This window comes from Centrocercus urophasianus, unplaced genomic scaffold, assembly GCF_019232065.1.
Source record: "Centrocercus urophasianus isolate 14NV4802_14NV808 unplaced genomic scaffold, USGS_Curo_1.0 seq_18, whole genome shotgun sequence".
NCBI classification, from domain to species: domain Eukaryota; kingdom Metazoa; phylum Chordata; class Aves; order Galliformes; family Phasianidae; genus Centrocercus; species Centrocercus urophasianus.
Genome location: NW_024884733.1, coordinates 23,654,809 through 23,672,316, shown reverse-complemented (window position 1 = coordinate 23,672,316; position 17,508 = coordinate 23,654,809). Strand labels below are relative to the sequence as shown.

At 38.2% G+C, this 17,508-nt stretch overlaps 1 protein-coding gene across 3 annotated transcripts in view; it reads right to left on the bottom strand.

Annotated features, from left to right (window-relative positions):
• The window catches only part of ZFYVE9 (zinc finger FYVE-type containing 9), a 55,533-nt gene that overhangs the window by 33,360 nt on the left and 4,665 nt on the right, over positions 1-17,508 (bottom strand). For all 3 annotated transcript variants that reach the window (XM_042819419.1, XM_042819421.1, XM_042819420.1), the window contains exons 2-3: positions 8,008-8,111; positions 1,402-1,506 (exon numbers count right to left, since the gene is read on the bottom strand). In XM_042819419.1, the coding sequence (XP_042675353.1) occupies positions 1,402-1,471 (70 nt within the window). In that variant the 5' untranslated portion in view covers positions 1,472-1,506; positions 8,008-8,111. The remainder of the gene's footprint in view (positions 1-1,401; positions 1,507-8,007; positions 8,112-17,508) is intronic.

Genomic DNA, 17,508 nt, shown 5'->3' with positions numbered 1-17,508 from the left:
TCTATTAACTCTGTGGCATTAGAACATCCCAAACATAAATGAAAAGATGTTCAAATATTGGTAGAATTGTTGATAGACCATTAATAGTCTCATTACAAGATGTTTCTGCAACTTAAGAATTTTAGATCTATCCAATTAGTATCAGGTTGAATCCAAGATACAAGGTGAAGAACTGCTTGAGAGCAGTCCTGAGGAGAATTTGGATGTGCTGGTTGATGAAAGACCCACAGAAGAGGGACATCAAGCTGTTGGAGTGAGGTCAGAAGACGGCCACAAAAATGATCAGAAGACTGGAGCACCTCCCCTACAGGGAGGGACTGAGTGAGTTGGGGCTCTTCAGCCTGGAAAAGGCTCTGGGGGGAGCAACTCCCAGCACCAGCTGCTGGCAGCCTTCCAGTAACTGAAGGGAGCCTATAGGAAAGCCACAGAGGGAATTCTTACATAAAGTGCATGTAGTGACAGGATGAGGGGAAATAGCTTTAAACTGGAAGATGGTAGATTTAGACTGGATATCAGGAATTATTATATATTATATTATATATATTAATAATATTATTAATATATTATATTATATTATAATATATTATATTTATTATTAATATATATTATATATTATATATTATAATAATATTAGGAATTGTTTACTGTGAGGGTGGTGAGACACTGGCACAGGTTTCTCAGAGAGGTGTGGATGCCCCCTCCTTGGAGGCTTCCAAGGCCAGGCTAGATGGGGCTTTGAGCAGCTTGGTTTAATGGGAGGTGTCCCTGCCTCTAGCAGGGGGTTGGAACTAGATGATCTTCAAGGTCCCTTCCAATCCAAAGCATTTCATAATTCTATTGTGAATTTGGACAAACAATTTTAGAAGTATCAATTAATGTATTTTACATAGCTTGAAATGCCTAAAAAGACTCCCATTACGTTCAGCCTCTTTGACAGTACAGACATAGCAATTAGACAAAGCAAAACTTTAAAACTTCAAATATCATAACTCATGAAATTTATATCACCTAATAAAACATTTCTATGCTCGAGTCTCACAAAACTACAAAAGCTGCTTAGAATAAAGACACTTGGTCTCATTTGTTTAAAACGAGTCACAAAAAATACAGCTATTGAGATGAAACTCCACAAAGCCTTTCTTTGAAATGTTTATTGAAGGCTTTCTATCAAAAGAGAGAGGAACAAATATTTAAAATGAATAAACAAGATGAATGGAAGCTGAAGAAAATGCTATTTACAAGTTCTGAACACACTCCATATCAAATCAGTAGACATATTTTCCAAATTTTGAGATACATTTGTAACTCAAAAAAAACAAAATTCTATCATAGACCACCCCCCTTCCATTGGTTTTCACCATGGAACATCATGCATCTGTGATCTCGTTCAAAATTACTCACCTTCGTTTTGCTCAAATTCATCTAAAACCTTATCGAGGTTATACGCCTCTGCTTGGAAATAGTTCTCCATTTGTCAGGGAATGACCACCAGATTCTTGTCTGAACCTGACAAACAGAATAAAGTACAATCAAGTATCCACATTTCTGTTCCTCTGTTTTAAGAGGCAAAGAAGACATCTGTAAATTACATTTTAAATATATTACAATCATAAAACAAAAGTTTATAAATTATTTGCGTGTTTAAATTCGCCTAATTCAGATTAACCACCTCCCCAAACTTGCTTTAAGATTTTAATATTATCTCCAAGTTTATAGAAGTAATCTTTAAAAAGTTAGCATATAAGCAAAAAAAAAAAAAAATCTTTATTTTTTTATAGCATTTACGAACATGTGCAGAAGAATATGCTTTTTAAAATCTTGCCACACACAAAGTAGAAGTGTTGATGTAAACCAGGTGTCTGCAGAAACAACATTTGAAGAATGCAGGTTCATTTTTACATGCTGGCTGTTAGAGGAACAGAAAATATCCTCATCAGATGAATAAAAAATAGTAACCAAACTGGGTTTGCAAACTTGTGTCAGTTCTAAGCAGAATGTATTCCACACCACAGAACTTAGAAAATGCTGTGTGTGTGTGTGTGTGTGTGTGTGTGTGTGTGTGTGTGTGTGTGTCTCTCCACGTTTCATTCTGCACATTTCCCAGTTAATGACAGGTTTTTTTCAGAGGCCAAAATAAAGGGATTTTCTTTTCAGGACTTGGGAGAATAATATACACAAGAAGCACATCGGATTGATTTCTGCAATTTAGAAAATCTATGTTTAGAAAATTCTTTTTAGGATAGTATAAAAAAAGGGAAAATCATGTAGTTCTTCCTTTTGCAGCATTAACTGGAGGTGAGCAAAATGCAACCTACGTACAAAAAAACACTATTTTTCTCATGTTTCAAGCTTTTCATTACATATCACTGCAATTTTCATCATTATTTAGACCACTGAGATTTTCTTTCCACCACAGTACATAAGGAAGGAGAGAAGGACTTTTGAAAGAACTGCTACCTTAACTGCTGGGGCAAAAATACAATCAACAATACAGCCCTGAAAACATCAAAGCCAGTCACATGCTTTTACCCTCCCAGCTCACCATCAATGCTTACCTCAGCATCTGATAGCATTGTCTCAACTTTTTACATTCAAAGAAAACACTGACCTCGACCTGAGCATTTCAACAGAACAGTCAGAGCCAGCAATACTCTCTAAGCCATTTCAAAAGCCAAATGATGATGTCAGTGCAGCCTTCCTTGTATTGCCACATTAATGTCTAACTGTAGGGATCACCATAATGATGAGAGCAAAACTGCTCCAACATCAGTCAGAAAATAACACTGCCCAGAAAACCAACTATGCACCGATTTGAAGATCCAGCTTTTGGCTTCATGCTACCACTGATTAGTCCACACAGCTTTGAACAAGTAGCCTGAACTCTGTTTCTGTTTTGTAACGTCTCCTAGGCTAGCAGTATTCTGATTCACTCATTTCTCAGAGATGCTTCAAAGATTCCTACTTGAAAAGTAGGAGTAAACAGGTGTTAGTAGAATTATGCTAGCTCTTAAAATGCCTGCTTTATCAATTCTTGTTTCTGTAATAGGCAAGCACCAGACATCTAGCAAATGGCACAGAAGTAAGCAGCTCCATCAAGAGGTAACACTCAGATTAAAAAGGGAAAAAAAGAAAAAAACACACCAAAAAACCTAAAGCCATTAAATAACCTTCTACAATTCCTTATAATAAATAACATTTTCACCTTTACACCTCAACAGTGGGAAGATGGTCTTTGTGCTACTGATGACTTAGAGCAACAAGACACTGTGATTCATTTCCTGAAAACACTACCAGTGAAGGCATTTTCACTGAGAAATGTGTGTCATAACCCATATACCATAAAGAGAGACCTTGATTTGATCTGTTCTCTGAACACCATCCAAAATATTCTCTTCAGAGCTGGCTTTCAAATGCTGTGAAATATAGAAATGGAGGAGGAAGGGGTGAGAACCTTGTTTTGCAGTAAGAAACAGTGTTAGACCTGACAGCTAGACTCCAGCTCAACTAAAAACCAGCTCCTTTACACTAGAGATACAGACAAGAAACAAGTCAGAGAAACTTCCCCATTTGACACTAGACATTGTTTTAATGTTATCTGTGTATTTCTACAATTTGAGGAAAGCATCAACAAGTTTCAATTACTACAACATTAATTTTTACATTATTTAACATACTTGCTTTCCTGAAGAAGGTAAAGCCAAGTTCTGACCTCTAGCTGTGGCAGTGTACTCTTTGATCCCTTAGGCATCTACTTTAAGGTCCTGCTGACCTATCCTGCCTGCCCAGTCAAGGCATTATAAATCTTCCACAGTGCTTTAACTAAAACAATTGCATTTACTATACAATGAATCCAAAGCAAATACTTCTCCTTAGACATACAAACACTCAATTCATTTGAACTACAACCAAACTGCAAGAGTTTGTAGGTTCTCTTGCACCTTTCCCTTCTACTCCTTTCAATATCTTGATGAGAAGCACCTAGACCAGTTCTGTAAATATCAATACTGAAGTTAATTAGAATCTGTTCCAATAAATGTTTTGCTTCATTTTTTTCCACTCAGAGTTCTGAACATCTGCCTCAGTTAATGCACTACAGTAAAATCCTTTTATACAAAATGCCATATAATTTCACATCCATGTGTAACAGATTTAACTTACATGGCAATGATAACATTCCAATCTAGCAAAACCCCATCGCTAGGGTCAACGATACAAATAATATTTGTCAGTGGAAGCACAATAAGACTAAAAAGCAACATCCAGAATTCTTGTTTAACAGAGTTAAACTGTGACGCTCTCTGAAACCACCACCATCAGATTTCAGTGCACTGCCATTGTCAAAAAGGACATGCAGTCAAGGCATTCACTTGGGCATAAACTCAAACCACAGTACGGGTGGCCCCAAAATAGGCTCCAAGCAGTGATCTTTCTGTTTTGTTTATTTTAGGGAAGATAATGATTAACGTCAAGCAAGTTGATGGGGAAGGAATGTGAGGCTGATTACACAGTTGCTGAAAACATGCTTTAAAGTAACTCTTTAAACCACCGCATTTTGACTTTGTGTATCTTTCAGACATTCAGAAGAATTCACAACAGCTGACCATTCATACAGCTTTGAAACGCGACTGAAACACTGACAGAATTTAGAACTCAAATCTGTGTACACTACAGCAATAAGGCATTTCTGCCCGAACATTTCCTAAATTCGGTGTTTTTTTGTTTGTCACACGAATCAACAAGATTGCTGAAACAGAACCACAGAATGGTTTGGGTTGGAAGGGACCTTAAAGACCACCCAGTCTTAACACCCTGCCATGGGCAGGGCTGCTTCCCACCAGATCAGGCTGCCCAGGGCTCCATCCAGCCTGGCCTTCAACACTTCTAGGGATGGGGCATCCACAGCTTCTCTGGGCAGCCTGTGAGAGTGCCTCTCAACCCTCTGAATAAATAATTTTCTCCTAACCTCTAACTAAATGACCTTTTAGTTTAAAACTGTTCCCCCTTGTCCTAATCAGACCATGTAAAAAGTTGGCCTTTGTCCTATTTGTATGCTCCTTTTAAGTACTGAAGGACCTCAATGAGGTCTCCCTGGAGCCTTCTCTTCTCCAAGCTACAAGCCTAGCTCCCTCAGCCTTTTGCTGTAGGAGAGGTGCTCCAGCCCCCTAATCAAATTGCACCCAACCAAAGAGAGCAATGTTAGACTTTCACAATAAATGTTATCATTTTTGTTTACCTTAGTCAGAGTTTGGCTTTTAAATCTTACATCATGGTTCTGTAACACCAAAAAATACAAGTATTCAGGCTTCAGAAACCACACGTCTAACAATAACAAGGGCATGTAAACAAGACTTGGAATTTTGTCCCCATTCCCTTACAATCCCAATGGGTTAATACTTCATAACAATTCTATGAGATGATAATTTTATTAAAAGCAGTACTAATATTTAAACATCTAATATCTGCGAGTTTAATTTTGGTCCAATATGTGAAGAGATTTTTTTCTATACTTCTAAAATGTAAACAACTACATGCAACCATTGGAATTCTGAAGCTCAAACGCAAGTGCACAAGCATGTACTGAGACAAAATCCAGACTGGTGGATGCTCATAATACAAACTGAAGAGGGAAAACATGTTTTTAATAAATGTTACCATTATTTCCCATATGACACAGCAGGATATGCAGAGAACCTTTTATTTTTAAACTCACAGTCACTAAACTCTCAGCCACTCCAAATGTGATCTTGTTGTCTATGCAAGTAGGTATTCCTCTGAAAAGGTCCTCAGGTCTAACATTTAAAATTGTAATTCTTATATAAAAGAACACTTCAACTTCAACACTTTTCCTGGGGTTCCATCCAAGCAAAAAAAACAACTGTGAAATCCACAAAAGTTCTTACTGCTCTCTTCCTGACAGAAAAGGAGCATCAGCACTCATGCTCCTGACATACAACCATAATCCTCTTGATCAATACACTGTCAACATCTCCTATATTTACCAGTTTAAGATCTAATACTTCAACTGCACAGCCAGATCAAAAGAGATAACACAGAAGCTCTAAAACAGCACACTACAATAATCTGGTAGCTGTTGTCGCCATGGGTCAGAATTTATTTTAAATATTTATATTGATGGTCCAACGTAAATAAAACCATACATATTCCTTCTTAAGCCTTTGGAAATTTGATTGTAACTCACAGGTACCCCTAAGAAAGTTTGGGACAGCTCGGGGACTATTCTAGCCCAAACCTTCTCTTAGTTTCAAAGAAGAAAAGACATTTTTTAAGGTATCATTCATAGCTGGGACACTCTTCAAGCCATGGCATGGAGAGACGCTGAGAAGCAAACACAAATCAAACTCTGGAAAAGTAAGGATGAAGACATGAACAGATTAGGAAGAAATTTCAATGGTGATTTTAGCTACACATTGCCAAAAATGTCTTTTTTAAACCAATACATATTGGAATGAACAATGTGAGGATATCGTGCTAGTGCAAGCAGAAGACATAAGCCTCGAATCCTGTGAAAAACATTAAAACAAAACAAAAAAGAAACACAAAAGGAACATGCAATCTGACATTCAATTATCTCCAGGCTCCTGTTGGCTCACAGATCAGGCACAATTCATAAACTCTGCATTTTACTCATCAATTTCTTCACAAAACAGCATCTTCACCTCTAAAACCTAAAAACCTATGTTTTAACAAGATTATATGCTTTACCCTCCCTTAGCATCTAAATATAAAGCTTCATATACCAGAATGTTTGTGTCAGATATAGAAGCAGAATTACTATCCTAGTCATGACAGCATCTAGACCTAAAACAAACTTCAGTAGGTTATTGGAGAGGGAGGGAATCAAGGAAAAGAACAGAAAGATCTTAATTAATAGTTGTTGGTATTCTGAACAGGCTTAACCTTGGAGGCTGCCTCTCAAGATAGCTCAGATGTCCTACATGCCTGCTTTTTCTTGGGAAAGGATATGTACATATAGATAGGCTTTGTGTTGTACCTGCAAAGGGCAAGACTTACTTGTTTCACTCTCTGCAATATGGAATTACATAACCTATGATCTTCTTTCCACGCTGGATGTCATACATTACCCTCAAGAATCCTTCAGCACTGGAACTGACAGCATTTCAGTTTCTCCACTCTAACAGTACATGACTAGCACATGATCACACTAACACTATATATTAAAAAAATGCACCAGAATGAAATAATACCAGCATACAACTGTTAACGTCGCAGAAAAGGCCTCCACATCAGGCAGTACGTAAACAGGCAGAATAAGACTTCAGGACTTTCTATCACACTGCCTTCTCTGCTTCAATACAGAACTGTAAACATACAGATTTCAGTAAACACTTACTAAACAACATACTCAAGTAGTTTATTGTAGCCATCAACAAAAACACATAATGAAAGGCTCCTAAGCTGAAAATCACAAGGGGCACAACCAGATTGAAAACAAACTTCATCCTGAGTTTGAATCCAGAAAATGTCATCTTCTCATTGCATGACAACACAGAACTGACTATCAACTGGACAAACTGATTTGTTAATTCTAACGCTGCTGAAGACCATCTTCAATCTCAGGAAAAAGTCCATGTATTTTTGCAGCTCCCTTTAGTGACTTTTATATTATTTGCTCCGGGAACACAAAGTCAAGCACCTCTATTTTAATGAACACCCTGTTTACAGATTTCAGCATTAGTTGTACTTTTAAGTGATAAGGTCTGCCTACGGCACAGACTGAGGAAGAAAGACTGCCTGCTCCCCACCCCAAGGAAAACAAGACATCTCTGCTCTGTAACAAGACAATTACTCTCAATAAAGATCAAAATCACAAAATGCTAAAAAATACTCCATTATCTCAGGTACAAGATAACATACATATGTATGGGTGCACATATAAATGTAAATCCATACACATACATAAGAACTCAAGCATTTCACATACATAATCCCTAAGCCATTATATTCTAAAGAGAAGTTGCCTCTTACCTTTTTTCTTATACATTTGTTAAGAAACGAATGACCCTGTGCCTACTCATGATGACTGCAGCACAATCAGCCAGTTCTGCTGAATCAGTGTGTTCTTTTTGATCCTAAAAAGAAAACATAAATACGCATTTTGTAACTGGTAGTTCTGCCACAAACCACGTTTTTTCAACACTGCTAACACAGATACATATGGCAAATGCTGCAAGCCTCTAAATGATTTAGATTACATATGCAGCTTTTAATTCAGGGGTCTATGCACTATGTCACTATTGTACACCAATATCCTCATGAAAAAGGCTTCTCATAAAAAGCACATTGCTACCTACTGACAATTATTCTTCATTTAATCCTAAACTCACAGAGTGAGACAGCAACTCTAATTGTTTTTGTATCCCTCGTGACCTTGACTGCAATGCTATATTTATAAAATTAGTCTCTAAAGTTCATTATACTACATTACAGTAGGCCTTCCAAAAATAAAAAGCTAGTAGCTTTGATACTAGACAAAAATTCATGACCCTCTGAGTTCTGTAAACTGCGTTTATCAGCTTCCCACTGATTTTGTTGTAGCTAAACTGTTTTTGTCTACAAATTATTCCTCCTACAATCCTGGGCTCCCTTCACTTCCAATCAGCTTATTCTCTCAAATACCACCATGGCATCAACACTTAATAGCAGAGAAGACCCAGGCAGAAAAGTCTTCAGAAGTCCCTTGTTCTCCTGATTACAGATTTTTTCAAGGTCAGGTGATCATTTTCATGGTCTGCATCCTGGCACACAACAGAGCTCAAGAACCCAATACAGCCATGAGAAAAGAAGAAAGGCTTTAACAACCAAACAAGAACAAGGACTGAAATAAGTTAAGGTACCAGTATTTGACCTGTTAGGCAGTTGAAATATTTATTAGCACTCTGATGAAGCAGCTGTATGCATGCTAGGGAAAAAATAATTATCTTACAACTCCAACAAACAGAGGAAAAACAAATAAACAGCACCAACAAAAAAAAAAAACAAAAAAACAAAAAAAAACCCCTCAGTTTTCCACACATTAAAACAATATTCGGTGTTACACTACAAATTGCCCAGGGTTGTTTATTATTCTTTTCAGAAATAAACTACAGTAATAATTCCAGGAAACTAATGAACTGAACAGGAGCACTCTTAGCAGTGCCATTTCCAAATTCAGAACAAAATCGCACAGCTTTGCCTGCCAACAGAACCGTTCCTGTAGGCAAAATAAAAACGTTCATGCCATGTGTATTTCAACCCCTATAAGCTGAGTTGTGGATATTTGGGAAATATTAACAATTATTGTATAACAAGGTTCTTCAGGTGAGCTTCTTAATGCACACAAAAATGAAGGTGTGCAAAAATTCAATTCTACTGAAAGTCTTCAGAATGATGAGATGTGAAGTAACATGGCAGCTGAGCAAGGTGTTCTCACCATGCTCCTTACTGGTCTGTAGACACAAGAAAATGATTTGGTTTCCACGACCCTTTTGCAAGACAATCCTCTTTGCAATTTATGGCTAGGCCTATCGAGTGCATCAGGAACATCAAACACATTTCACACTAAGCAGTCAGTCATACATTAACCACAAACTTCTATCTCTGCCAATCAGAAATGGATCAGACCTAGCAACGCACAGCTGAAACACGCTGTGCTGTTACCAGTGCTCTAAGCCAGCAAGCCTACCAGGAAGGCAATATCCAAAGCAATAATATAGTTTTACTATTCACTGCTTTTATTCTGACTCATTTTCCTTGTTCCATTCTTACCATGTAATAATTTTTTGCCTTTAACACAGAGGAACGCAGATTCAGACAATCATAACCAGCCTCTGAAGAGAAAGCTTTGAAGAGCTGTTACCTGGAGGTCCTACAGCTTTCTGTTTACAGTTCAACAATTCATCACCGCTTTCTCCTTTCAAAGATCAAAGCATACTTACAGATATGGATGTATTTATTAACAAAGCAATTTGTAAAGGAAAAAAAGTAAATTGTACCAGTTGGGTTTCATGAGAGAAATGAAACTCAAGTTGACAAAGTCAAGTTCTTTTTCCAAGAGTGTACTAAAACAGAATCAAGAAGAGTAACTACAAAGGAAAGCCAAGAGTATTTATAACAGCGTAAAAACTAGTGATTATTAAGCTTTTCTTACTGCTGAAAAATGGTTCCATCACACTTTAAAAAAAAACCAACAACCTAACATATATTTCCACCTAAAAACGGTGTATCTACTGAAACATAAGACCACAAAGGAAGGAGGGCCTGTGTCTCTGCTGTTCCAGATTGGTTACTTGGTACATTTCACAGTTTCTTATCTCTTCTGCTGATGGTTGGCTGAACTTTTCGCCTCCTGCCCTACAGTAATATCACTCAGGTGCTTCTTGGTTAAAATACTACATATATGATTTCCCTCAGGAGCTCCAAGAGGGCGTCTGCCAATTACTGCAAAGGCAAAACAGAAATTGAAGAGAAATTGGACAAGCAGAGACGTGCCCAGAATAAAGAAAGGATGAAGAACAGAAAGAGAGCGCTCTAAAAATATAACGTTAAAAATATTTTTAACAAAAAGGAATGTAAAAAATGTTTACAAAACCAAATGGAAATAATCCGAATAGGAATTGGAACAGCTTACAATAAATGAAGAGACTGAAAGAGCAGCAATTTTGACACTATGTAAAAAAAATTTAAAAATGCAGAAAACTCAAAGCATGAAGAGATGCTAAAAAAGGCTTCCATCTACTGGCAAGGATCCAACTCATCACTACACTACAGATCCTCTATAATGTGCTATCGGTGAGAAGATGTCTTAGAGTAGGCAGAAATACATCTGCAGCCATTTTAATGCACTTCGTTATTGCAAGAGTAATTGAATAAGGTATTATCATAAATGCAAACCCAGATTTCAGTGCTGGTATCTTAAATTCCTACTAGTCTATTCACTGGAACCATCAGATGGGAGACTCAGAGAGATGACACACAGTGAATGTACTCAGGTCTCAAACACTGCAAGAATGAAAACTGCAAAAAGAAAAATACTTTAAGCAGGAGTGGAAACAGGTAACGAGCTTCAGGTCACACATCAATTAGACAAAACAAATTATTTTCAATTAATCTGAATTGTAAGTCTTCACATGTGGAAGAGGTGGGGTTTCTCCTTCACTCAAGTGATGAAATGCTTTGAACAATGGTAAATTATCTTGTGCAGTTTATCACTGTAACTGTTCCTTATTGGCCTCTCACAGATGAAGCATCAAGTTTCACACATATGTGTTTGATTACTTTTTAAGAATTAATGTAAACAGAAAGACAGACTACTGCCTAGGACTGTTCCTCCCACAAACCAGTCCTCCACACCAGTCTCAGGGTATGCTGTCACAACAGCACCCAAATGGACAGCACACATCCAGACCAAGGAATGAATGGAAGCTTCATTCTGCAGTGCTGTTGTCTTTCCTGAACTTCATCAATTCTCAAACAGCTATTCATCCTATACAAAGACACTACTGGGCTGTTTTCATCTAGCGTGTGCCAAACAGAAGGAAGGGGGGGCATGAGAGAATGCCTGTGGTGTAGCAGTAGCTCTATCTGAGTCACATGCATGAAAATGGCTGCAGCGGCAAGGGCTTCAGATTAGACCACGAATTAAACATGAACTGTTCTCTTAGTAAGTTAAGCCAGTAGTGTGTAATGCGACCCCAAAAAATTGTTTTCAAAATTCAAAGGTTTTTTTTCAAAAATACCTTGTCTAAAATGTGAAAATTCCATTAAAATGTGCCTTAAATCCACTCAGTGAGAAATATTAAAAACAGAAGAGATGAAATTATAACAAATACAAACAAGACAGTCCCTGCTAATCCTTTTCCTGCACCAAAAACTCAAGATGCCCAATTATGCTTCATTTTAATGACCATAATTCTCTGGCACTCCTGCTAGTCAACATAAATCAATCAAAGAGTAGACTGGGGCATGGCAGGCTATTTCTGTGTAATACAACCCCGGCTCTCAACCCATGACTGCCGACAAAAGAAACTATTTCAGCGTTGTGGTGGTTTGTCCTCTTTCACCCTGGATAATTCCACAAACAGAGATGGACAAAACCTGAAGCAGCATACAGTTTCTGTAATTATTTCACTAATTTTGCATTTTTTTCCTGTTACTTTTCCACATGCTATTTTAAAGCTATTATTCTCACTTCTGTCTCCAGCCAAGTTTCTGAGAGCAGACATTCACGTGTGCCAGAGCAGCAGCAAGGCAGTCAGAAGAGCAGCCAACTTCAAAGAAGTCATATAGAAAGTATCACCATCAGAAGTAACAGGGAGACAAGAAAAATTACAGCAACACTATCAACCTGTGCCCTCCATTAAATGAGAGAAAGCAGCTCAACTGAGAAGGACACCTGCTTTATAACAGCTTAGAGTAGAATATAATTCCCAATTTCTACCTTTTTTGACTGATTTGATGAGAAAGAGATTGATTTGCTCACTTAGTGCAAACACCATCTTGCCAAAAGGCCCATCCTTTCCCAGCACACTAATGAGGCAGGCCTATCAGTACCTGGAGACAAGAACCACATCTCCTTCTTATATAACTACTTCTGACTGGCTCCAGAAGTATCCTTCACCAGCTCTCTGAAAGAGCAGATAGACAGTTTTGCACTGCAGTGCTGCCTTCAACGCCAGTTTTCCTAGAAGAGCTCAGGAAGGAGAAAATCCTTTCCTGAACTTACTCACGTGTTCATAAAGCTCACTTCAAAATTTAGTGTTTTATAAACCTATGTTGTATAAAATGAAGCGCTAAAAACTCCAAGTTTAAAATGCTGTGAACTATAAGGAATCCAAGTACAGCGTATTAAATATTAATATGAAGTCGTGTTTCTTACTCTGTCCACGGATTCTGTAGTGTTATCAATCTAACGTTTTAAAAACATCTGAGGACCGTCATCTATCTTTTATTCATCTGAAAATTAAATTAAAATGCAGAATAAGTTAGTCTCAGAGTAGACTAATCTTGCCTCACAGAATCATTCAGGTTGGAAGAGACCTCTAAGACCATATAGTCCAACCCCAACCACCCCCACCACACCATGCTCCCTGACCACGTCGTCCCTCGTGCCACAGCTCTGTGATTCGTCAGCACTTCTGGGGACAGTGACTCCACCACCTCGCTGGGCAGCCTGTGCCAGTGTGAGCACTCTTCCTGAGAAGAATGATTCCTTGATATCCAACCTGAACCTCCCTGGTGTAGCTTTGGCCATCACCTCTCATCCATTCACTGTGACCTGGGAGAAGAGGCCAATCCCCCTCCTCACTACAACCTCCTTTCAGGGAGTTGTAGAGAGTGATAAGCTCTCCTTTGCACAGTTCATTGTTTCAGGTATTTCTTAGATTTGGGCAATATAGGAAGAACTGACTAAGGTCCCCCAGAATCACTAATTAAATACCAAAGAATTGCCCTTTTTATAGGAACTGCCCTTTTTATAAAACCAGGGGGACTGATACTGCAGGTGCTGATAGCAAGATCCATATGTGATAATAAAAGCCAGAACTGCCACACGATCAGAATGGGACAGATTAAAAGGACAACAGGAAAGAGGGAAACCACTCTGCTACCATTTACCAGCCCATCAATTCTGAGTTGTACCCATTGGGGAAAGAAGCTGCTAGAACAGACACAATTTATGCACGCAGCTGCTCTTTAGAGAAAGGCCAACCTGTACAGAAAAGAAGTCTGGAAGTCTGCAGTCACCTCTTACAGAACATCGGTTAATTGTTTACTAAAGCCACCTCTATCAGCACAGTTGGACACATCCTCTTTCCAATGCTGCTCTGGTCACACATTTATTCTTTTGATAGTTACGTAATGACAGTTATCTAAAATCTTTCCCACATACACTTCTAATAGAACATATCATTTTAACAGACAGCAAACAGTTGTTATTTCTCAAAGCCTTTGTAGAGCTAGATTCCCATCTGTCTGAAAACAAACTCAAAGATCACAAATGCTTCTTTCACACTCCCTTCAATGTGAAATCATCTCAAGGAAGTAACTTTTAATTTCTACTAACAATTTTATTTCTCTTATTGTACTGACCTATTTATACCACACTGAGTTACACACAAATACTGACACACTATGAACTATTTTTGTCTTAAGAAATGCAGGAAAGTTCATCCCCATGTTTGTGATCACAATCTAACTGGTCTAGCTGATGTCACTGTGGGTTAGGTCTCAAGGCATCTGTAACTGGTAACTCACTCAATACAACTTGATACAGCCATGGCAACACTGCTGCACTGCTGCTTCTGAGCATGATTCTCATTTACACCCAGTGCCATTAACATCCTTTAACAGTGCTGAAGGGACTGAATGCTACCCAACAGAACCATTTCTGACACACACACACCACGTCCAGCTCCCAAGATGTGCACAGACCCCTGCTTCTCTCAAGCATCCATATGTTCAAAATCAAGTTCAGACAAGCCTTGTTAACTACCGAAGTGCCACTTTCTCCATATTTCCTCAAGGAAAAAAAGTACAATTGCACCTACAGGCCATCTGTGTAGAAATGACACATAATGGCAAAAAATAAACAAGGACAAAACACAACCACAAAGGACATTACAGAAAAAGAATGAGGGAATAAAGACACTAAATACACATAAATATTACCTGCCAATCTCAGTAAGGAAGTTCTAATCCCCATCATACTCAAATTCACTTCCACAGAAGAGTACAAAAAATAGATGTGCAAATCTATTATAGATTTACATGCATTTTACATGTGACACATTAACTAAAAGTAAAGTAAATAAAATACAAGTGCACTAATTTAATTTCTTGAAAACACAAAAGTATGTGGGTAGACAGATGCTTACAGTAATGACCTTTTAAAGTTACACTAGTGAAAGTATCAAGAAAGAACAATACATGAAGTATACTGGGATACTGTTCAGCTTTCATCATTTACACACAGCCACAGTGTGAATCAATGCAATTTGCTGTTTCAGTGAAGTGGCTATTCCAATACACAGGCTATTAAAAAGAATTTGTTACTAGCTCAGTAACTGTGTTTTATGCATATACTTACTATGAACTAACCAATATTCCACACATGATGCAACTCAGTAATGCAGTAACTACTAATGTGCTCTGCTGAAGAACAGGACAGCAAACAGTGATTGCCTATACCTGGGTACACACCACAGAAAGGGCACAGATGGGACAGCTGCACCTTCTTCAACAAAACATAAGTCTGAGATGCAGACAACAGCATGCATTCCCACTGTAATACAGAAAAACAAGTGGCTTCTAAAAGACTGTCAGATAAATTTAAAAAAGCCTAATAAGCAAGGAGGAAACTTGCCTGTTATGCAATCTCAGTTCATATTAAAAGTTCATTTATCTGCATTACAGGGCACATAAGGTATAAAAAATTACACTGACATGACTGGCTCATGAGGCATAGTTAAAACTGTATGCTTTAAACATGTGATTTCTGTCTCTTCTCCATTCTGCTAGGAAAACTCAACATTCACAATTCCAGTAACACACATTTGAAAAGAACTTACACGCTGGGTTCAGTACTATCACTTATCAAGTGTTGTAGTTTTCTATTTGATTTCCTATGGAAATGAAGATTATGAAATCACGTTGTTCACTTACTATTTTTGTACTGGTTAAAAAAGCAGAAACAAAAACCTACATTCATGAAAATGAGTATCTGCACAGTAAAATCCAAATGACACTTCTCCAAAGAAAAGGCAAGCAGGATTCAGCTGCTTTATGCATTTTTGGGAGCAACCTGCTAAGCAATCAGCACCCAGAGTTGAGGTGTCATGTGAGAATGCTGCAGTTACTGCAGAGGGGGAAGGAAGGGAAGAGATAGTAAGAGGTAAATACCATTTGAATCTACAGGATTTCAATCTAATAATGGTAGAACAACACTCTTACAAAGCACTTCAAAGAACTTGCATACATACAACATCATATTCAGTATACACTACAAAACTCACATCTCCTTACTTGAAACCAAACACAGTTCTCTTCATTACCAGATCATTTAAGAATTTCCCTGCTACTTACAAAATCTCTCATAAATTCTGAATACTTACGGGCAGAAAAAAAACTGGTCATCAGAAATCCAGGTTCATTTAGATATTCACTGCTTCAATCACAGTGATGCCCGTTCCTGTACCAGTCTGCAGGACTTGACCAACACACTGCACTCACTCAACCAAGAGAACCATTAAGCTTTTCTAAGCATCAGCTTAGCCAAGCCCAGTTCCCTGCCCTCGCTGTTGCATGACATCAGGCAGCACTTTCCCTGAATCTGTGATGTCCTAAGAAGACAGGAAGGCATGACCCCCAATCAGCAGCTGGTGGAGCTCACACACAGGGAGCAAAGACACAACTTCTGCTTCATACCATAGCTATTTAAGCAATCACCAGCACCAGATATCCATGCCACTTCTGCAATACAGAACAGAAGCCCGCCTGTCTTTCTTGTTCCACCACACAAGTAGAAAAAGTAAACGTGCTGCCTCTTCAATCACTGAACTTCCCAATCCATGTGGAAACAAACTTGTTTTCATTCAAACTCAAACGCAAAGGCCAGAACTGAACCACTTGACTGTGAATTTCTTTCTGTCCTTTATCTTCAGCAGATGACTGGGGCAGGATTACCCAAATCACCCCCAAGCACATCACCAGAGTCACCTCCCAGAGGTGGCTGCTTGCGAGGCGCACCAGGCTCAGCACGAGGTCTGAGCACAGCACAAAGGAATACACAACACTGCAACCACAGACCCACAGAGTGGGAGAAGCGATGGAAGAACAAAAACCAGAAGCAAAGCTGTTGATGAAGAAGAAAATGAGGGAACAGTTTCATTGAGCAGGTTGAAAGGAAAAAAAAATAATTAAGTACATCAGATGGTAACTGAACTCCAGATCTGTGATTGTTTTGTTTCTATCTGCAATTTTTGCCCTGTAACCTCCCCCAGACTTCCTATAATCTGACTGGCTAACATATCAAGTAATACATCTTACATATTTTCATCTGATTTGCCCATTATTTTTGAATTTATCATAACTACATATTTACTATACATTCAGACTTACACATGGCTCATGCTTATCTCAGCAACCCCAAACCAACCATCTAGATCACATGCAGAGTGCAAACAGGCAAGTCAACATGTGCACTGAGTTCAAAGAAGAGTTTTTGACACTACAAAACTGAACCTGGAAACTGAAAAGCTCCTCTAATAGTCAACGTCATTCACAAATGCAGAAGCTACTATGGGATTTAGAAGGCTCTTTGATGTGCTTCTTACACTGAACATCACCAACTCCTTTTAAGTTCATTGTACTACTTTTTAGAGAAATGTATTAGCATGTGTTTCTTCACTGATATAATCTGTGAATTTTGTAGTTCATGTATTCCACCTATTATTTCCCCAAACAAAATATAAATGTTTACACTGAACTCACGAA